Raw genomic sequence first — 20,214 nt, forward strand, 5'->3', positions numbered from 1 at the left:
TTTGCTAAGACAGGCATAGCTGTTATACCAGGGGCATAGCCAGACACCTGATTTTGGGTGTGCCTGAGTCCAAAGTGGGCGGGCATGAAAACACCACCCCTGCCGTGTATCTGTTCCCCCCCCCCCCCCACCCCCCAACATTCTTTCAGGCGCCTTTCAACTCTCTTCCCCCTCCCTCTGCACCTTTTAAACCTTTAAGTTTTTTACCAGCAGCGACTCTTACCCACAACTTGTGCTGGCCCTGAACCTTCCCTCTGACTTGGTTCCACCTATGCAGAAATGAGAAATTGTATCAGAGGGAAGGCTCACTGCTGGAGAAGAATTGAAAGGTTCAAAAGGTACAGGGGTTTGTAGGGAGGTGGAGTTAGAGGCACCTGAACGCCTGTGGGGGAGGGGAGAGAGAGATACCAGGAGTCTTCAGCTGGTGGGGCACTGCTAGGTGGGCCTGAGCCCACCCAGGTCTATCTGTAGCTACACCACTGTTTTGTACCCAGTTATCAAACCATTTCACGGTGGCAGCTTATTTTCCTGTTATTTAAGACAAAGGTTCAGACTCTTGCTGTAAGAAATGATCTTTGTTGCTGCTGCTCTACTGCTGCTCTTCATTTAACAATACTGAATATCACATTGAGAGATGGGGCAAGTTGTTAAGGATGGTGCAAATTTTTGTATTTAGTGTAACACAATTTATTGTCTAAAGCGCTGTGGTGTGCAATAAATCAAGAAATAGCTTGTAAAATATTAAAAACAGACACAATAAATATAGATAGTTTGGAACTTAAGGTGTGTGTGTGTGTGTGTGTGTGTGTGTATATATATATATATATATATGTATATATATATATATAATCTTTCTTAATTTTAACAATAGAAAAACTACATCCAACAGATTGTATAATCCAGACAATTAAGATGTTGTATACCCTAAATACAGAGAGAGAGAGATTTCCCTGATATATTCAACCTTACATTCTTACCTCTGCATATTTCCTCATAGGAGACCAGACTTTAATTGCACTCCACCCCTTTTTTTTCTCAGCCATTATAGATTAATATAGATAGGTCAGCAACTCAGAATGTTTGTATGGCAGTTGACAACATCAACAGGTTTTTATTTCTGTCTTTTAAGTCTTGTATCCGGGAACAGATTTGAGTATTGCAATCTCATACATCGTGGAGTCTTGGATGCAGACTATATTCTGGGTCTTGTTTCGTACTATTTGTTGCCAGAAATTGTTTTAATTTTTATTTATTCTGTTTGCATATTATTGCCTATGTTTACTAAGGGGTGCTATGGGCGCGTTAGCATTTTTAACGCACGTTAATGGTTTACGCAGATTAAACGCTAATGTGCCCACAGAAGTGTATAGGCACATTAGCGTTTAATGCACCTTAACTTTACAGGCACGTTAAAAACGCTAACACACCTTAGTAAACTTACCCCTATATTTGTTGCCAGAAATTTAACACATTTCCACAGTAAGAGATTGAGGTAAAAGCTGTTGACATTGTCATCAAATAGCTTTTGATCATAATTTGCACCATTGAACTTCAAAAAGAATATTTGAACAATAAGTAGTGCATAAAATGCAGACGCTGTGGGCCCCTTATTATATAGCTGATTGCATGAGTTCATTAGGCTACAACTTTCAGACAGATAAATAATTTCCTCTGTGCTTTAAGGAAATATCTTTTTTTGTGTCTATGTGAAGCATTGTGAGAAGAATTTGAAAGGACGTCAAGCAGCCATTTTGTACATCTTCTGATTGCATTCCTTTTTGCATCCATAATGTCCTATACACAGTGGTGTGCTGGTAAATGTAAGGTGTCTCGCGTTAACCGTGCGGTTATCATCTACGCACGTCAAGTCAGTTACCACCTGATTTCTGCCGCATGCCAGAAAATAAAATATATTTTCTGGCGCGCATAGCAAACGCATGTAAAAAATGAAATTACCACACGGGCCACACAGAGCTGGGCAGTAACTCAGAATTGGCACATGTAGGCACCTACACAGCTTAGTGAAAGGGCCCCTTGGTGATCACAGGCCCTGTACCATATCTAGTGCTACTGAGGAAATGCTTTTCCACAGTCCTTCCTTGTTACCACACATGCACAAAAAGAAACCTGTTTGTAAATTTTGTATACCTGATTCTTATTATATAGTCACTTTTTGTTTTGTTTTTTTTATTTTTATTCAGCTGTTGGAGTGTGGGGGGAACCTCTTTGATGCTATCTCTATAGGTGTGAAGGCAGCTCTGTTTAATACCAGGTAAGACCTAAGAGATCTTTCTGCTGTGTATCTGCAGGAATATTTAAAGCAGATGCTTCTACTCAGTATGTAAATCACAATGCTTTTGAAAGGGAAGGGTGTATACCTGGAAGGCGTGTCTCTTATTTGAAAACAATTCTTTAGCTGTATTGTATCACCTGCACAAATGACAGTATGAAAGCAGACAGTGGCAGAAAACAAAGGACACACCCATATATGCATCTTGAAAGTCCAATCTGCAGTATTTATTGTTTAACTTTACTGATGTTCTGTAACTCCTATACCCCAGAATATTTATGCTGAAACAGAGTAAAATATACTGCTACTGAGAAAAGTGAAGGTCAGACTATAACAATAAAGTAAATACTGGCAGATAAAGACTAAGCAGCACGTATTGAGCTTCTTTCACTCTGGTTTTCTGCCATTTTGGATTCAGGAGCATATAAAGTCCCACTGTTTAAAACAAAACACCAGTTTCCCTTCCCCCACTTTTCCCAATATCATCACCCTAACCTGTCTACCCTACTTCTGCCACACCTCCATAATGGTCTACCAGAATATACTCCTTTTCCATTTCTTCTGTTATGCACCACCAGCTCTTTACAGCTGTGCTCTGTCGGTTAAATTCTGTCTGGATTTGGTTGTCACTGTCATGTTTCATAGGCCACCCTGTTTCAGTAAAGAGGTGTTTTCTCTTGTTTCCTTATTTAAGTTTCCTCCCTGCAGCTTCACTTCATGATCCCTTATCCTTGAATTTCCTCTGTCATGAAAAATTTCACTGTTCCATCACTTTATTGAAGCCTGTCAAATATATGAAAGTTTCTGGCATGACTCCCCCAGCAAGTCCCTCTTTCTTCCAGCAAGTACCTTTGAGCATCTCAAACTTTCCTTTATAGGGTTTGCCTCACCATCTTGTACACTTTTAATTAGCTATTTTTTTGAACCTTATGTCAGATAAGATAATTAGCCCTCCTTATAAAAAAAAAAAAAAAAGACCACCTTGGTCTTGCCAGTCAACCTAGTAAGTTGACTAGAATTATATACCTTCTGTTTCATGCAGGTTACTCACCTTTATTCCTTTTTGGAAACATGAAAGTCATTTACATTTTGCTTTGATTCCATCCTTGTGCTATATAGGGATCCTCTGTTCATGCAGGTGTCTGCTGTTACAATGTATTTTGATTGAACCGTGGTAGTGCCAGCATATTTCAGTTCTGATCACCACCCAGGTGTTCAAGAAAGAGAGAATTTAGGGAGGACAGTGAGAAAGCACACCATACTTTAATTCAAGCTCTACTCTAGAGGGGCGATCTCCAGAAAAGAGGCAGTGACTCAGAAAATGGCATCTTCAACAGACTTATTATCCAACATTATGTATCTCCTTGTCTGAAGGACATGTACATACACATACAATCACACTCGGGCTCCTGCAATAACTAAGGTTCAAATCTGTAAGTTCATGTGAATGCAATGCACTAGTAAACTGTTCCTACTCAGTTGGTCCTGCAAAAAAAAAAAAGAACATTAAATAACTCTAAAACCTGAAACGTAACTCATCTTAACCTCAGATTTGGAAAGCAAGTAATAAAATCTAAACTGCATTTGCAATTTAGATTTTAACACTACTGTGTAACATAATTCACATGGTTGCAGCATTTCTGCCCCAAACAGCCTGAGCCAAGGGATGTTGACCAACTTTCTCAAGTACTCAAAAGGAGCCACAGATGAGAAAACACTAGTGCCACAGACAAGCTGACTAACACGCGCTCCCCCCCCCCCCCCCTTGACAAAGCCGCGCAGTAATGCCAACACAGCCCGTTCAAAGTGAATGGGTTGTTTTGGCATTACCACGCAACTTTGTAAAAGGGGGTTAAGTGTATTCCACGGCAGGAATTTTTTTCCTCTCCAAAAATTCATCTTCATCTACCGGGTCTTGACATCACCAGCTTTCAATGACCAGAAAAAGTGTGTTTTTGTATGTGCAGTGACCTTCATAATGCTTTTTCTTAGCTCAGTTTTTGAAAACTTGGTTATTTCAACAATGTTTTTTAATTAATTCGGTTAGGAATTTTTATGAAACTGTATATTTACTGAATTTGTATTAATAACTGTTTATGTTGTAAACCACTTTAACATTAAGGTATAAATGCAGTATATAAAATCAATAAATCCAGTCCAGGTCTCTCAGATTTGTACTGTTACCGTTCTATTCTTTGTTTTTGTAAGTCCAGCTTTTTATAAATTGGAATGGGGATGCCCCAGGTTATCATTAACTTGTCACGCGCCATATCTCTCTTAAGGTCATGTTCCAAATGCTTTTCCAGTACAGTGACATGATGGGAAGTAAGACCAATACTGGGCAGACTTCTGTGGTCTGGCGTCCATAAATGTCAAAACTGCTTATTTGTAGGATATGCAACATAAAGTCTGTTTTACTGTTCTGGGATCTTGCCAAGTACTTGTGGCCGGGATTAGTCACTATTGGAAACAGGATACTGGGCTTGACGGTCTGTCCTAGTTTGGTAACGCTTACGTTCTTTTGTTCTTAGAATGCATAAACCTATCCCATTTGGAGACATTGGACCCCTCATGACCCAGAGAACCAGTAGCCAAGACTATTTGTATAGTTAAAGAAATTACATCTTTAACTATAGAAGTACAAAAACTAATATGTTAGGTTACAAAATGGACCTAGTCAGTGTGTGTCTTTTACAAATGCAGAGGGTTAGAATAGGAAGAGGGCGATTGCACCAAACATCAATTACTCTCAAGACTTCAGTATTTCTGCTCTCATGTAGACCGTATTTACACACCTGAAGAGCGTTGATCCTCAGTATTGCTATCCACTGTTGCAAGTCCTTGGTATTAATTATTATTATTATTATTTGTTACCTTTGTATCCCACATTTTCCCCACCTTTTGCAGGCTCAATGTGGCTTACATACAACCGTTAACGGCATTAGCCGGTTACGGTTTGAACAAATACATAGTATGAATGAATACAAAGTGACATTGTGTTATAATGAGGTATATGTATGGTAGGAAACATTTGGGGGAAACTTAGAGAGGGAAAGGGGGAAGAAGAGTCAGGTAATGTCCGTTACGGTCTTTGGTTATATTGTGTCGCAAGTGACCGGTATTTTTATGTTAGGTCAATGGGGTATGCTCTTCTGAACAAGTCTGTCTTTAGTGCTTTCCAAAAATTTAGGTGGTCGAGCGTGGGTTTTTTTTTTTTTTTTGGCAATGAGTTCCATAGTTGTGCGCTTAGGTAGGAAAAGCTAGTTAGTTGCACAGGTGATTTGTGTTTGAGTCCTTTGCTGCTTGGGTAGTGGAGGTTTAGATCGTGCAGATTTTGTGGTGTTTCTGGTTGGCAGGTCAATGAGGTCTGTCATGTATCCCGCTGCATCGCCGTAAATAATTTTGTGAACAGTCGTGCAGTTAATGAGACCTGGCAGTGTTTTAGTTTGTGAAGTATAGTGAAAGATCATGATGACTGGGGGGGGGGGGAAGTTGTTTCCTTGTGGTTTATGGATAATGATGGGGTTGGGTTCAGTCTCCAAGTATGTCATCTTAGGACAAGCATATATTAAACAAGGAATGTGCCTGAATCTGCCTGCAGATGGTCAGGTTGTTTTGAATTATTTTCCATTTGACCTTTTAGTCTTGTAATACATAGGAAAATAATATCCAGATGATCCATTTTGCAAAACACTCCCACACCCTTTCCCAGTGCTCTAAGAACAAGCAGTCACTCAAATACTGACAAGGGAAGGTTCATTAGCTTTGGTTTGAACTTCATTAGAAGCTTGTAATAACTCAGGAACCTAGGAGCCAGCATAAAACTGTGGTTTGGCATAGATTTTTTGGGCACTTATGTAACTTCTAATGAGTTTTAGTGCGTAAGAACTCTGTACCTAGAACGAATTAAAGCACCATACAACCATGGAAATGGCATTTTATTGAGCTATGTAGGAAATTACTTCCAGTGCAGCAGTGTGCTTAATTTTAACACAGATTTTACTTCCAGGTTAGTGCTGAATCTTTGTCATTCCTGGAAGTGAAGTAAGTAGTACAGAGGGTACGGAGTCAGAGCTGAACAGTGGAGGAGAAAGCCTAGTGGTTAGAGCACCAGACTGCCAACCAGGGAAGCCTAATTCAAATCACTCTGGTGCTCCTCATGATCTAAGACAAATTACTTAACCCTCCATTGCCTCAGATACAAACTTGGAACCCAATGATCAGTTTCCCCGTGTTGTTCTGAACAGCTCTGTAAAATTAGCACCGGAACAGCATGGGGGAAACAACGCCCCAATGATCAGAACTAATAGCATGCATCGGGCTGCTTCCGCAGGAGGATTGTGCCTGGGCTTGCGCCAAGGCACAATCCTCCTGCATAAATTGTTTGACAGGTCCGGGCTGTCAAAAAAAAAATCCCAGACCTGTCAAACATACAGATATGGGCTAGAGGTCCGGTTGACCTTGTGGTCCAACGCCCCCCCCCCCCCCCCCCCCCCCCCCATCTTGGATGACAGAGGAGGGAGTATCGCTCCCTCCTTCCAGCGCTGCCAACAAAATGGTAGCGGCCTGCCCAGTGCATCCTGGGATCTGCTGGGCAGGGCTTCCCTTATATGGTATGGAAGCCCCGCCCAGCACATCCCAGGATGCACAGGGTAGGTTGCCGCCATTTTGGAGGTGGCACTGGAAGGAGGAGGGAGTGCTACTCCTTCCTCTGTCACCCAAGGTTCCGGGGGGTTGGGCCGCTAGATCACCAGGTGGGGGCTGAAGGTCCACTGGACCTCCAGCCATCTCTGCTGTCAGGGGGTGGGGAGTTGGGTCAGCGTTTTTGGGGGCGCTAGGCCACCAGGGCAGGCCTTTGTCTTTGGAGGGGGTCCAGGGGTCCACTGTACCCCCCCAGAACTGACACTTGGCATGAATGGGAGAGGAAGAGAGGCCTTAACCCTAATGCCAGCTCTGAACTGGCGTACAGTTAAGGTGTTATTCTGCCCGTATGATCAGAGCGCAGTGCTCTGATCATACAGATGGAATACCACAGAGCTCATTTAAATATAATTTAAATGAGATCTGCATTCTTATTATCTCATGTAGATAAATGCGGGCGCTTACCTTTGACCTTTGGGTCATTAGATTGTAAGTCCTTCCAGGGACAGAGAAAATAGCTAGTGTACCTGAATGTAACTCACTTTGAGCTATTACCAAAAAGGTGTGAGCTAACTAAGTAAAAAAGAGAAGCCTTGGGCACCTCTGATGAAAGGAAAAACACAAAATATGGCCTGGCACATGAGGTTCCCTTAGAGAAAGTGGCCCAGTTGATGCACCCCCTAACAGATGTTGCTTCTAGGTTTTTCCTTCTGAGCAGCCCTGGCATATGTAATGGATGCCCTCCAAAGCAGGACACACATATCATCTGGCCAGGACATACATGTTTTTGTTCTGGCTGGAAAGAACACCAAACATTATGAGATCTCATGGAAAGTACACCCAACCAGATAAGTAACAAAAAGAAAACGGATAATTTAAGTAAAACAAAATTTGGCCTGAATTGTTAAATTAAAAAAAAAAACACATAGAGATGTAATAAGCATGTTGAGCAATAGTGATGTACAAACGGAGAAGCATTTCAAAGTCGAGTCACTGTACAAATAGAATCATTTTAGTTCATGTAGCAATATACCATGATCTGCAGCACCTGTAAGAGTAGATTCCAGAAAAAAAATGTCCAGGCTCTTAAGAGTGTAGCAGCATCTCAACCAACGACCAACGAATGGCACAGATGCTGTCAAAAGACAAATCAGTGCAGAGAAGTCAGATCACAACAGTCCATTGTTTAAAATTAAATCTTATTAGTAATATAGTGAATGACAGCATGGCCCATCTCAGTTACCCAGTAAGGTGGTTAGAGTTTTCTGCCTTTGTTTAGAGTTGTAACCTTAGATTATAATGACATAATCAAAAGACCCTTAACTGTACTCCAAATTGTAGAAGCCAGGATGAATGTAAAAAGTGCAACAGTTTAGCATTGAGAAGAGTAAAACTTGCTCCGTAGCAGGTGCAGCACAAAGTAACAGCAAGACCAGCATATGAAAAAAAAAACCCCACCAGCAGCAGGATGGATGATATCTGAGATCCAGAATTCTTGCAAATGAACCAGTTCAAAGGAGCGTAACATCTACAAATGACGGCAAGACAACCACAGAGAAGTGCTTACCATCAATTATTGAAGAGACAACATGGGGCAACACTAGATGCTGTTCTCCCTTAAAACACTTTTTTTTTTTGTTTTTAAGCATGCACTTGGTCCTCTTTAAAGTCCCACTGTTTGAAAGAAAACTTGAATCGGCACTACCCTCCATAGGCAACAGCACTTCTGACCAGTTTTCATTGAGTCAAGTTGCTGAGGTTCATCCATTGCTTGCAGTTCTTCAGTGATGCAGATGGCAACCATGGGAACATCCTGAATGTCCTCATTTTCCCTGCTTTTATAGCATCATGTTCTAGAGATGTAACCAAAAGAAGGAAATTTAAGGCAAGATAATCATACAGGACCCACCACAGACTGGAGCTTTCAGACAGGATCTTCACTTAGGGCTTATCCCAGACAACTTAATTTAAAAACCTCAACCAGGAAGAATTTGGTGACCCAGCCTCTACCAAGTCACTCCTTTCCAACTCTTATTCTGACATGTTCTCCTTCTCCTTCTGTTGTTGTATCTCAGTTGGTGAAAGTTGGTAAGGATGTAGGGAGCATGAAAGGAGGTGGCTGTGACTTGATTTCGACAACTTCTTCCAGGGGTGCTTGTGACACCTGCAGGTGTTTCCTCAGATAGCCTAGAGGTTATCTTTGCTGCTGCTTCTCGGAAACCATCAGCCCTGCAGCATGCTCTGATTTTGCCCTTGGTGCCATTGGATAACCTCTGGAATTATTTCTTCCAGTTGTGTGGTGGAGTGTACTGGGCTCTGGGGATGTGATTGTGTCACTCACTAGAACTGGTAGCTCTGATCCAAAGTGAAGATTGGTTGTCCCTCCTTGTGTTCCACCAAATGTCATAAAGGATAACAGGAACTAGTGGCATCACACTCTTGAGATGATACCTGAGTAGAAAGACCAGTGTGGGTTGCCTCTGTAGTGTCAGCTGTACTTGGTGGCGTGACGTGCAGTTTTGCTAGTTGCACCACCTCACCTGTATTGGGGGGGGGGGTGGGTAGTAATGGGAGTATTAGATAAATATAGATAGTGTCATGCTATATATGTGTGCTGTACTGGTAGAGGAAGGGAGGAGCTGTGGTGTGTAAAGATTTTCTTTTCCACAGGAATCGGAGCTGATACCTGTGCTGGGTTGACATAGCCCTGACACAGCTTCAGGCAGAAGCGTTCCTGCACCATGTCCTCTAGCAGTGGACAGTGGGTCTCATGTAGTCTTTTTGCTGAGCTTTGATAGTCTTGGATCACTTTTGCTTTCACCACCTGATGAGTGTCCTGCTTCTTAATACACAAATGCTGCTGTCATTACTTTGAATTATCTCTCACATCATAGCTGCCTGCACTGAGGGTTTCTTTCCATCTGAATCAAGGCATTTTCTCCATGTTTTTTTCACTGCATGGTCTTGACAACTTATTTGCCCTAGTCAGCTGTTGTGGGTCTGTCCATACCTGACCACTCCCCTTCCACCCTGTCATTGCCACCTGATTTCTGTTCCTTCCCCCCCCCCCCCCCCCCCCCCCACCCAGCTTCCTCCTGTAGCCAGCAATTGACCTGCACTTCTCCCTTCTGCCATTATTGCTTTCTTGCCTTCTCATCACCCATGCTGACTCGAGCTCCCCTTTTTTTGAAATATGAAGACACAAATTGAATTGGGAACACCAAGAAGTCAAAATTGACATGCACTGCAACACCGAAGAAACAAAAACAGAAATGCTTATTTCCTCTTAGACTGAACACAAGACATTTCCCAAAGCTAGCGTATTCCAGTTAATGAATTCTAAATAGAACACTTTTTTCTATTTTTAGTTGTGTGGATATAAAAAGCACAAATGTGCCTGCTGCCAGAATAGTGTGTATTCGTTATTTCTCTAGCGGTGGTAGCATGCACATTTGTGCTTTTGATCCCTGACGAAGGCTTGAATGCCGTAACTTGGCCGAGTGGAGTCATTTTTCAATAAATCTATTTGTGGCTGGACTTAAGATTTCTCCTTCTGTGGAATATATCTGCTTTGTTTTGGCTGATTGAATAATATGGAACAAGAACAGGATATTTAATACTATCTTCTAATGTGGTTTGCAGAAGCATAAAGAAATGGTACAATTAAGTTGAGATTGTGATACAGATAAAAAATGGTCTTCAGGCAATCAGACTATGCTCGTTGTTGTATAGATATAACGGACAAGGGAAAGAAAGGCAAAACCAGGTGCAAAAGCAGCTTTAAAAGAGAGCTATGTGCAGTATTTCAAAAAATATTCATAAGAGTTAATATTTACCCTGTGGCAGGTAAAACTTCACCATCATTTCAGTGTATTTTAATTCTTTTAGTCTGTCTCACTGTGTTCCAGAGATTAATTTGCAAGAAAGTTCTAATTTACCTGACACATAAGAGCTGATTGGAACAGCAAAGTTTTGGGTCCCAAATAAAACAAACATATGAATGTAATTTTTCTTCTAAAATTCATGCTAACTGGGATGTAGGAAGATCTGTTTTAGAAATGCTCCATTCTAATTGTCAGGTTGTACATCTGCACTTTCAAATATTACACAGTATATAGGGTGAGGGTTTATTTTAAGCTAGGATTTAAAGAAGGGATGTGGAGCATTGAACAGTCGTAAATGGTAAGTTTTGTGGAATGGTGGGAGGACAAAAGATTAAGAATGGTTCTGTCAAAGAAAACTAGCAAAGGTGAGTGCAGATACTAGTTAGGCACAGACTTAAAGGATTACAGCAGAGTGTTGTAGGGTATACAGTCAACCCAAATGTCTCATATTCTCTCTCTTTCTGGGAATGCTGTCTTCTTTCTCCATAGGATACCTAAAGTCCGTATTTTGGAAGATGAAGAAGGATCAAAAGAGATTGAACTCTCTGATGACCCATATGACTGCATTCGGCTCAATGTGGAAAATGTACCATGCATTATCACTTTAAGCAAAGTAAGTAACTTCCGTTTGAGATGGGTTGCTTCTGAAGGGGGGTTCACTTTCTCTTATTTGTGGGTTTTCCTGTGAACTGTTATATTTCTGGACATCTATTTGATAGAAATGGCCCACCCTTGGAGTGGAGGAGTGGCCTAGTGGTTACAGCACCCACCTTGACATCCAGAGGTGGCTGGTTCAAAACCCACTACTGCTCCTTGTGATTTTGGGAAAGTCACTTAACCCTCCATTGCCTCGGGTACAAACATAGATTGTGAGCCCTCCAGGGACAGAGAAATAACCAGTGTACCAGAATGTAACTCACCTTGAGCTACTACTGAAAAAGGTGTAAGCCAAAATCCAAATAAATAAAATAAAACTTCAATAAAATATTGCCATGTACATACAAAAGTAAAATGAAGATATGTGTTTTTGCATGAAATCCAAGCGCCTGAAATCCAAGATCTGTTCAGGCAAGAAATTCAAGTACCTCTGTGCCTGTATGTAGATAACTTTTGTATCATCTGACCTCCAGTTTTCGTTGACGTGATAGTGGTGTAGCTCACATTAATGGAGAATGTAGTCCACTCTAGTTGATGTCTTATTAATAGTAAGATAGCTTTATATCCTTGGTCAGCCAGTCCATGTTTTACCACCCTCCTAATCCATCTATAAACCTTTGTAGTGTGGCATGTTCTAAGAAAATAGAAGTGCAAGCTCATGCATGCAATGAAGGAAAAACCAGGTCTGGCTTAGCTCCATATAATTCAGGAACCAGCTATTTGGTAACTGACCTTGTGGACTACATGAGTCCTCATGTTCAGTTCCTGTGCCCTATGTTAATTGCAGATTCCTGTGTCTTAGAAAAGATGGAGAAAAGTACCTAGATACCAGCAGGCATATTGCAGCGATGCTTGCTTGTTCATGCCAGACAAGGAGGAGAGTGGGAATGAAAACCAGGATATCCAGAGACAGGACCACAAGTTCTTGAGTGAAGCAGTATTTATTGAAAATCAAAATGACTCAACACAACGCTGTGTTTCAGCCAGAGGGCCTGCATCAGGAGTCTGTGTATTTGTTTCGAAAAATGAGATTTCATGTTTCATGGCGATTAGCTGTGATGGTCTTTAAAAAGACCATTGATGTAAGATTCTGACTGGATGATGAGAAAAGCAATAGCAATCTTGCTAATCACCATGATTCCTGAACTCTCATTTTTCGAAACAAATATACAGACTCCTGATGCAGGCCTGGCCGAAACACAGCATTGTGTTGAGTCGTTTTGATTTTCAATAAATACTGTTTCACTCAAGATCTTTTGTGGTCCTGTCTCTGGATATCCTGGTTTTCATTCCCACGCTCCTCCTTGACTTGAGTTTCTCCGTGGGATCTCTTGAGTTCTCCACGCTTGTTGGATTCTCTTTTGTTCATGCCAGACAGCATCATTACAGAGAGCTATATGACTGAAGGAAGGTCTGCCTTTCAGGTTAGGCAGGGTAGTAATTGAAGAGTATAAGGTACCAGATTTTTGTTCTGTACTTAAGATGCTTGAGTGGTAGTGTTTACTCTATGTCTTGGTAGGAAAATCTTACAGTGAAGGAAGCTTCATTGTCGGTGACATGCCCGTACTTTTAACATATGTACTGTCTTGATAGAACATGCATTTAAAGTCAGAATTATGTGTGGCTGCATGTTATTTCTGTGCACTGAAGCTGACTAAAGAGCAACAAACAAAATCTAATACCTCTTTATTGGACTAAATACATTTTTGATTAAACACTCTCTTTTTCAAGTTCAGTCAAAATGTTTGGTCCTGAGGGAGGGAGTTAATCTTATACTTTGTGTACTTCACTTTTATTGCCATGAAAACAATGTAAAATTCAAAACTAATGGTTCTCATATCTATGGCTCATTTCATATCCCCTTCTAATGTCAAGGGCACATGTGAAGTCATTGAACCTTCAGAGCAGAAGATTTGGAGTTAAGTTCAGTAAATGATTCTATTGTAGTTAAGAATCTGCTGTGATTGTTTTTCCAGATCGGTCACAGGCATGTGGTTGATGCCACGCTTCAAGAAGAGGCTTGCACTCTGGCTAGTCTTCTTGTCTCTGTTACCAGTAAAGGCCTGCTCACAGGCATGAAGAAAGTGGGCAAAGGAAGCCTGGATCCTGAGAGTATTTTTGAAATGATAGAGGTAAGGCGTGTGTCTGGTTTGGCTGTTTCTGCTTTTTGTTGCCTCCATAGCTAGTTTGACAGATTTTTAAAAATCTGGCAGTTGGGAAAGAGAAACTGAACCAAGATGGCCACATTACCAAAGCCAGAGGCTCTGCTGTGATGTAGTCCTCGTCGTGGATGCTTCTCAGTCCTTGCCACAACTTCTCAGTTTGTACACCTGGAGCTAACCTGTAGGCATCTTTCACAATAAACTGGTTTCTTATAGATCTGGATATCTGTCTAAAGTCGGAGGCAAAAATAGCAATAATGTTGACCGCTTTTGGGATACAGTGTTTCCTAGCCATCTTGTAAGAGCTTAAGGGGTACTTTTACTAAAGATTAGCTTGAGTTATCTGCAGCAGGGCCCATAGGAATAAAATGGGACCTGCTGCAGATAACTCGAGCTAACCTTTAGTAAAAAAACCCCTTAAGTCTCTGTTGAAATATTTTTTTATGTAAACCACTTTGACCTTGTTTTAAGTAAAGGCAGTGTATCAAGTTCTGGAATAAATCTAAACATCTGAAAGAATCTAATTATCTTCCCAGATGATGTAAAAACACAGGCAACCAAATTTTTGAAAAGGTTCTACCAAAACCAGCTTGAAATGAAAGGCTATAGTCCATCAACATTGACAATTCAGGATCCTCCACATTCCACGCTCCCAGGAAACGTCACATCTGTGGAAAAGTCCCCCCCCCCCCCCCCCCCCCAAAAAAAAAATGACTTTTAACAATGCCTCCTTTGAAGACTGTTGTTAATGAATTGAAGAGTTATTTATGTTCGTTTGATATAGATGACGTTTTCCTCTTTTGGAAAAACAAGCAAAACTGCTGGCCAAAAGTGGCCTACAAGGCTCGCCACTTTCTCCAGTTTTTTTTTTTTTTTTTTAAATGTATATCTGTGCAAACTACAACTTTCTTTTTGACATAACGTACTTTTCCTACGCAAATGATATATCTTTAATGCTTCCCATAGAGAGGTGTTCGATCCTATTTTGACATAGGTGCTTGTAAATGGTCTGAAAATTGATCTGGATAAAACAAATAAGTTATGGGTAGCAGGTAAAAATGTGAAGTTGTCACAAGAGAAAAAAAAATTAGCCTTGACTGAAATCTCAATTCAAAAGGATACCAACATTTTAGGAGTTATTTTGGATTGTACTCTAACCGTGGAAAAACAAGTGAATACAATTGTTAGGAAATCTTTTTTTTTTTACTAAAATTAGTTTGGCAAATTAAACCATTTTTAGAGTTGTCTCAAATTAGGACAATTATGCAGTCTATGGTACTGAGTGAGATTGATTATTGCAGTATCGTTCTTTTGGGATTACCTGAAAAAGAAATAAGCCAAATTCAAATTATACAGAATGTGGCAGCAAAATTGATCTTGGGTGGAAATTTTAATGATACACTTCCACCTTGTTCATTAAGTTGCACTCGTTACCAGTAAAGGCTAGGATTCATTTCAAACTGTATTGCTGTTTTGTTTTTAAGATTTGATATGGGTTAGCTCTGGAATATCTTCAGGAAACAATTCTTGTTTGTTCCCCTTCCATGGTGTTGCGCTCCACTCAAGAAATTAAACTATATATTCCAGCAATATCAACTTGTCAGACATCAGCTACTTAGCAGATGTCTTAGCAGAAGCTTAGCTACAATTGGGTGGCAGAGCAGGTGGGGGGAAGAGGGGTTGGTGGTTGGGAGGCGAGGATAGGGGAGGGCAGACTTATACGGTCTGTGCCAGAGCCGGTGATGGAAGGCGGGACAGGTGGTTGGGAGGCAGGAAAAACTGCTGGGCAGACTTATACGGTCTGTGCCCTGAGAAAGACAGGTACAAATCAAGGCAAGGTATACACATGAGTTTATCTTGGGCAGACTGGATGGACCGTGCAGGTCTTTTTCTGCCGTCATCTACTATGTTACTATGATTGGCAGGGGCCCTGTTTTGTGGAATGAATTCACTTGTAATATTCATAATCTCTCTTGTTATCACCCCTTTAGGAGAATTGTTAAAGGTTATCTTTTCACTCAATATCTGACAGGTATTTAGATCTAAAAGAATGTTAAAATTATTAGGGACATTTACTGATATAAGAGGGATTATTTTTCTTGATTGTGATCTGCTTTGAGCCATTTTGGTAAAGTGGAATAAAAATGCCCAGATTAAGGTTTGTGCAAGGGATCCTTTGCATTCCTGCTACCAGCACATCTTTCTATTGTAGGAAGGACTGCAGAAGACAGGAGAGCTAGACTGAATCCTGAATTAGTATTCATCCACAGATTTAAAAAAATCATTCATAGGGCATATTTCTCCACCCACTAGGGCACACAGAGTGGGTTGTTTGGACATTTTAACAGTGAACTTGGGTTCCTTGGAGTAACAGAAGTCAAATATTTTTGGGATTGGAAGGGTAGAGGATGGTATGGTGGTGGGGCGGGAGGGGAGGTTATTTTCAGTTAAGAACATAAGTGTTGCCATACTGGGACAGACCGAAGGTCCATCAAGCCCAGTATCCTGTTTCCAACAGTGGTCAATCCAGGTCACAAGTACCTGGCAAGATCCCACCTGTTCCACTCCACTCAGTATTTTATAAACCTCTATCATATCTCCCATTGGCCATCTCTTCTCCAAGCTGAAGAGCCCTAGCCACTTTAGCCTTTCCTCATAGGGAAGTTGTCTAATCCCCTTTTAGTATTTCTATCTCCCTTCTCTGTACCTTTTCTAATTCTGCTATCTTTTTAGAGATGCAGTGACTAGAATTGCACATAGTATTCGAGGAGCAATACAGTGGTCCGTTGTTGTTGTTTTCTGTTTGTGATTGATAAACAGTTGTTCAGAATATTGTTCTTTTTTTTACACTTTAATAAAAGATTTAAATATAAAATCATAAGTGTTCGAGGCTTGTGCAGATAGGAGCAGAGCCCGCAGGGACAAGCTGGGCATAGGGGACAGAGCCCATGTAGATGGGGACAAGCTTTGTCCCCGTGACATTCTCTATCCAACACCCTAATTGGTTTGGTCTGTATCTGTGCTTGTCCATCTTTTTGTGACCATGGCGCCATAATAGTGGCCAAATAAAATTGTGTGGAAACACTGCCACCACCACCCAGTGGTGCAGAATGATGCATCTATGGAGAGCCCACCTAAGTCATGACCCCATTTGGCTCCCAACCCAGTTTGGGAAGCTCTGGTCTATATCATATGATTGGAAGAGAGGGATGTAACACTAATACTTTTTGTCTGCCGGTTTCACCTTTCATATTTATTTTCCACTTCATTTTCCCCTATTTTATTAGATCTTTCATTGTTCTAATCTGGTCATTGCATCAACTGTCCTGAAGCCAGGAGTGATTCACCATTGCTGCTTCCAAACGCCTGTAGGCTGTAACTCTGACCATCAGCTATCACCTCTTAGTAATGATGTAACTCCCTCCCTGCAGTCGCTATAAATACTGCCTCTGCAGCATCCCCTGCAAACCTGGGATGCGAAAGGGATTGTCCAGGAATTGAACTTGGGACTAGAGAGTTGCTCGGGGACAGAAATCTTACCCATCCCCGCAATAATTTAACCTGTCTCCACTCATCCCTGCAATAAGTTAATGGTTGCCAGTAGGTCAGGTGACATCTAATGCTTGTGCTTGTGTCAGAGCTGAGGTCTGTGCATCAGCCCGGGAGCAGAGAGGATTAATAGTGACATCAGATAAAAATCTGAATGGTCCAGTATGCACAGTAGTCACGCTGATTATCAATTCATAATTAAATCAGCAATGACCATGATATTATATACTTGATTATAGTCTTTCTTTGGTGTTTCTGGGACATAGACCATTGAAGTCCACCCGACCCTATCCTTATGTTCCAACTGCTGGAGTTGTCGTCGAAGCCCACTCTAGCTTATTTGTCTTCTCATTTGCGGGAAATAGACCGTAAAAGTCTGTCCAGCTGTATCCTCATGTTCCAACCACTAAAGTTCCTGTCTAAGCCCTTTCCAACCCTTCCTAAACCAAATTGCCATATATGAGACACAGACCATACAAGTTTACCCAGTATCGGCCCTAGTTTATAACAGCTGGAGTCACCATCTAAGCATCACTCGACACATCCACACACATGCAGCCATTTAAGTATAGTCTTTTTATACTTCCATTTTCTAATTAGAGATCCTCTGTGTTCATCCGATGCCTTTCTGCATCTGTGCTGTTAAAGCAAGGAGAAGGAGGAGACAGCACTCAAAGAACTTGGTACTTGGTAAGTGAGAGGCTGGCACAAATGCAACGTACACTTCCACGGGAAACCAACAGAACCGCTTCCGTCCCTGCGGAACTTTAAAACGTTACAGTATGAAGTGATGATGAATGCATGTATCAGAATATGAAGAGCTGCCAGATGCAATAACAATTTGACTGAACAAAGTAAACGTAGCAAAATAGACATCTTTGAACCACAGTTAAGATAAACGACAAAAAAGTTAAACCTGAATCAAAAATTACTCCAAGCACCTTTGCTGATTGAACAATGTATAGTGAAACCCCTCCTATAGATAGTGGTAAAGATGGAATCCTAAGACCTTGATAGTGAAAAAGAAGGGAATAGTTTGGATTTTCTGGCTGAAAGATTGAAAAGCAAGAGGGTCAGAGAAATAATCTGTTTATCATTGGCGTAAGCATATGAAATAGATCAAAGAGAATGTATTAAAGTAAGTAATGGAGACAGGAATATGTTAAATAGGTTGGGTGCCAAAATGACCCCTTGAGGAACCCCACAGGTGAAAGAAAAAGATTGTGACTGAGTTCCCTGAAAGTGTATTATGGTTTAGACAAAATCCTGTTTGATATGGGTGCAAAGCAAATCACATTGTTTTAAGAATCTTCTTTGGGACACCTTTGGTGGTGATGCTGTGCTGCTATGCTGAGGACTTGGCTGTTCTGTCTGGGCCAGCTATGACAAATGATGCACTGGAGATAGCATTCATAGCCCCTGGAGCAGAGGAGGAAGTCCCAGCCATCTTGCAACTGCAGTACCTAGCAATCGGCTCAAAAACTACAGTTGCACACAGGAGAGTGTGACTCCTGGGTTGACCTAAAACGGACAAAAAAGGGATAAGAATAAGATAATTCAAATATACCCAAAGGTATTTTACCCTTAAGGTTGATGGCACCAGACCCAGTCAGGTTCCATTTTAGCTGGAAATATAGAGGAACAGAAGGAAACGATTACTCTTCCTTCAAAAAATTCTGTTTATCTCTACAGATCTGCTATCTTTTGAAACTCTCATAGTTCAAACTTTGGTGACAAGGTTTTGCAGTTGCAAAAATGTCTGTGTACACGTGCTTGAAGCAGAACCATTTTAAAAAGCTTCGGATCCCAAAGTAGATGAGATATCCTTTATGGTGTGCTTTTGCGTTGTTAGCTTATAATAGAGAGGCTAGACTCTGGATTAAATTAGTATTGTGTCATAAATATCTGTTGTGCCTCATCTTCCCCCCCCCCCCCCTCTTTTTCTTCATTCTTTGGCAGACTGGGAAACGAGTTGGCAAGGCAGTGCATGTGTCACTGCAGGAGATCTTAAACAAAGAAGAGAGCTTGGGAAAGCAACGACAGAAAGTTGGATTCCTCGGATGAGTTGCATTCCTACCAGTAGGATGATTGACGAAGAAGAAAACCTTTTTTTTTTTTTTTCCTTGTGTGACTGACTGAAGAACTGAATTAGAGGCTGTTTTCATGTGCAAATAAAGTATATTTTCATATTTTCAACACATGTTATGGAATTGTTTTCATACCATGGTGAGGAGTGTAGCTCTTCTAAAGTAAGAACCTATTTAATTATGGTCAAATGTCATAAGGGTTCTGACTTGTAAAGTTATTCTGCATGTCAACTTGTGAGGGGTTTGTGTTGGGTTTTAATTTTTCATTTCAACATCTAAAGCAGAATTGATCAAACTATAGGAAAATGTATCCACATTCAAAAGGACTTCAGTTATAACCATCATACAGGGATCTAGTTGTGTGGAGGGGGGAGGTGTAGAAAAGCTTACTTGAATCAACCCTTTTCTAAAATTATGTTTAGCAACACTTCCCGGCCCCTCCCCCCCCCCCCCCCCAAAAAGAGAAAAACTTTAGCGTTCTAATTTTAACAGCTTACATTTTTCCCAAGCAGAAAAATGTTAAAGGGCAGGTGCTGCTTTCCATCAGTGGATTACATTGTTTTGTATTTGAAAATTATGTATGCCTGCTTCAATTGCTTATATTGCTGGGTGGCGACGCCGGTAATTGGAAACAAAACGGGAGCTGGGCAGACTTCTACGGTCTATGCCCTGATCATGACTGAATAGATAGGGATCAGCTGGAGTGTAAATTTTAACGGGCTTCGATGTTAGCTTCAGACCTTAGTACAAGAACAGTACTGGGCAGACTTCTACGGTCTGTGCCCTGAGAAAGGCCAAGGACAAATCAAACTCGGGTATACATATAAAGTATCACATACCATGTAAAATGAGTTTATCTTGGGCAGACTGGATGGACCGTATAGGTCTTTATCTGCCGTCATTTACCATGTTACTATGTATGTTACCTCCAGCAACTTCCTCGT

The 20,214-nt window shown here is 41.1% G+C and overlaps 1 protein-coding gene across 1 annotated transcript in view; it reads left to right on the forward strand.

Annotated features, from left to right (window-relative positions):
- EXOSC7 (exosome component 7) overlaps nucleotides 1-19,379 on the forward strand; it is a 54,446-nt gene extending 35,067 nt beyond the window's left edge. Inside the window, exons 5-8 of the mRNA XM_030203573.1 lie at nucleotides 2,202-2,272; nucleotides 11,305-11,428; nucleotides 13,449-13,604; nucleotides 19,143-19,379. Of these exons, the coding sequence (XP_030059433.1) occupies nucleotides 2,202-2,272; nucleotides 11,305-11,428; nucleotides 13,449-13,604; nucleotides 19,143-19,247 (456 nt within the window). The 3' untranslated portion in view covers nucleotides 19,248-19,379. The remainder of the gene's footprint in view (nucleotides 1-2,201; nucleotides 2,273-11,304; nucleotides 11,429-13,448; nucleotides 13,605-19,142) is intronic.
- Nucleotides 19,380-20,214: the final 835 nt, after the last annotated feature.

Source organism: Microcaecilia unicolor, chromosome 1 (genome assembly GCF_901765095.1).
Source record: "Microcaecilia unicolor chromosome 1, aMicUni1.1, whole genome shotgun sequence".
In the NCBI taxonomy this organism is placed as follows: domain Eukaryota; kingdom Metazoa; phylum Chordata; class Amphibia; order Gymnophiona; family Siphonopidae; genus Microcaecilia; species Microcaecilia unicolor.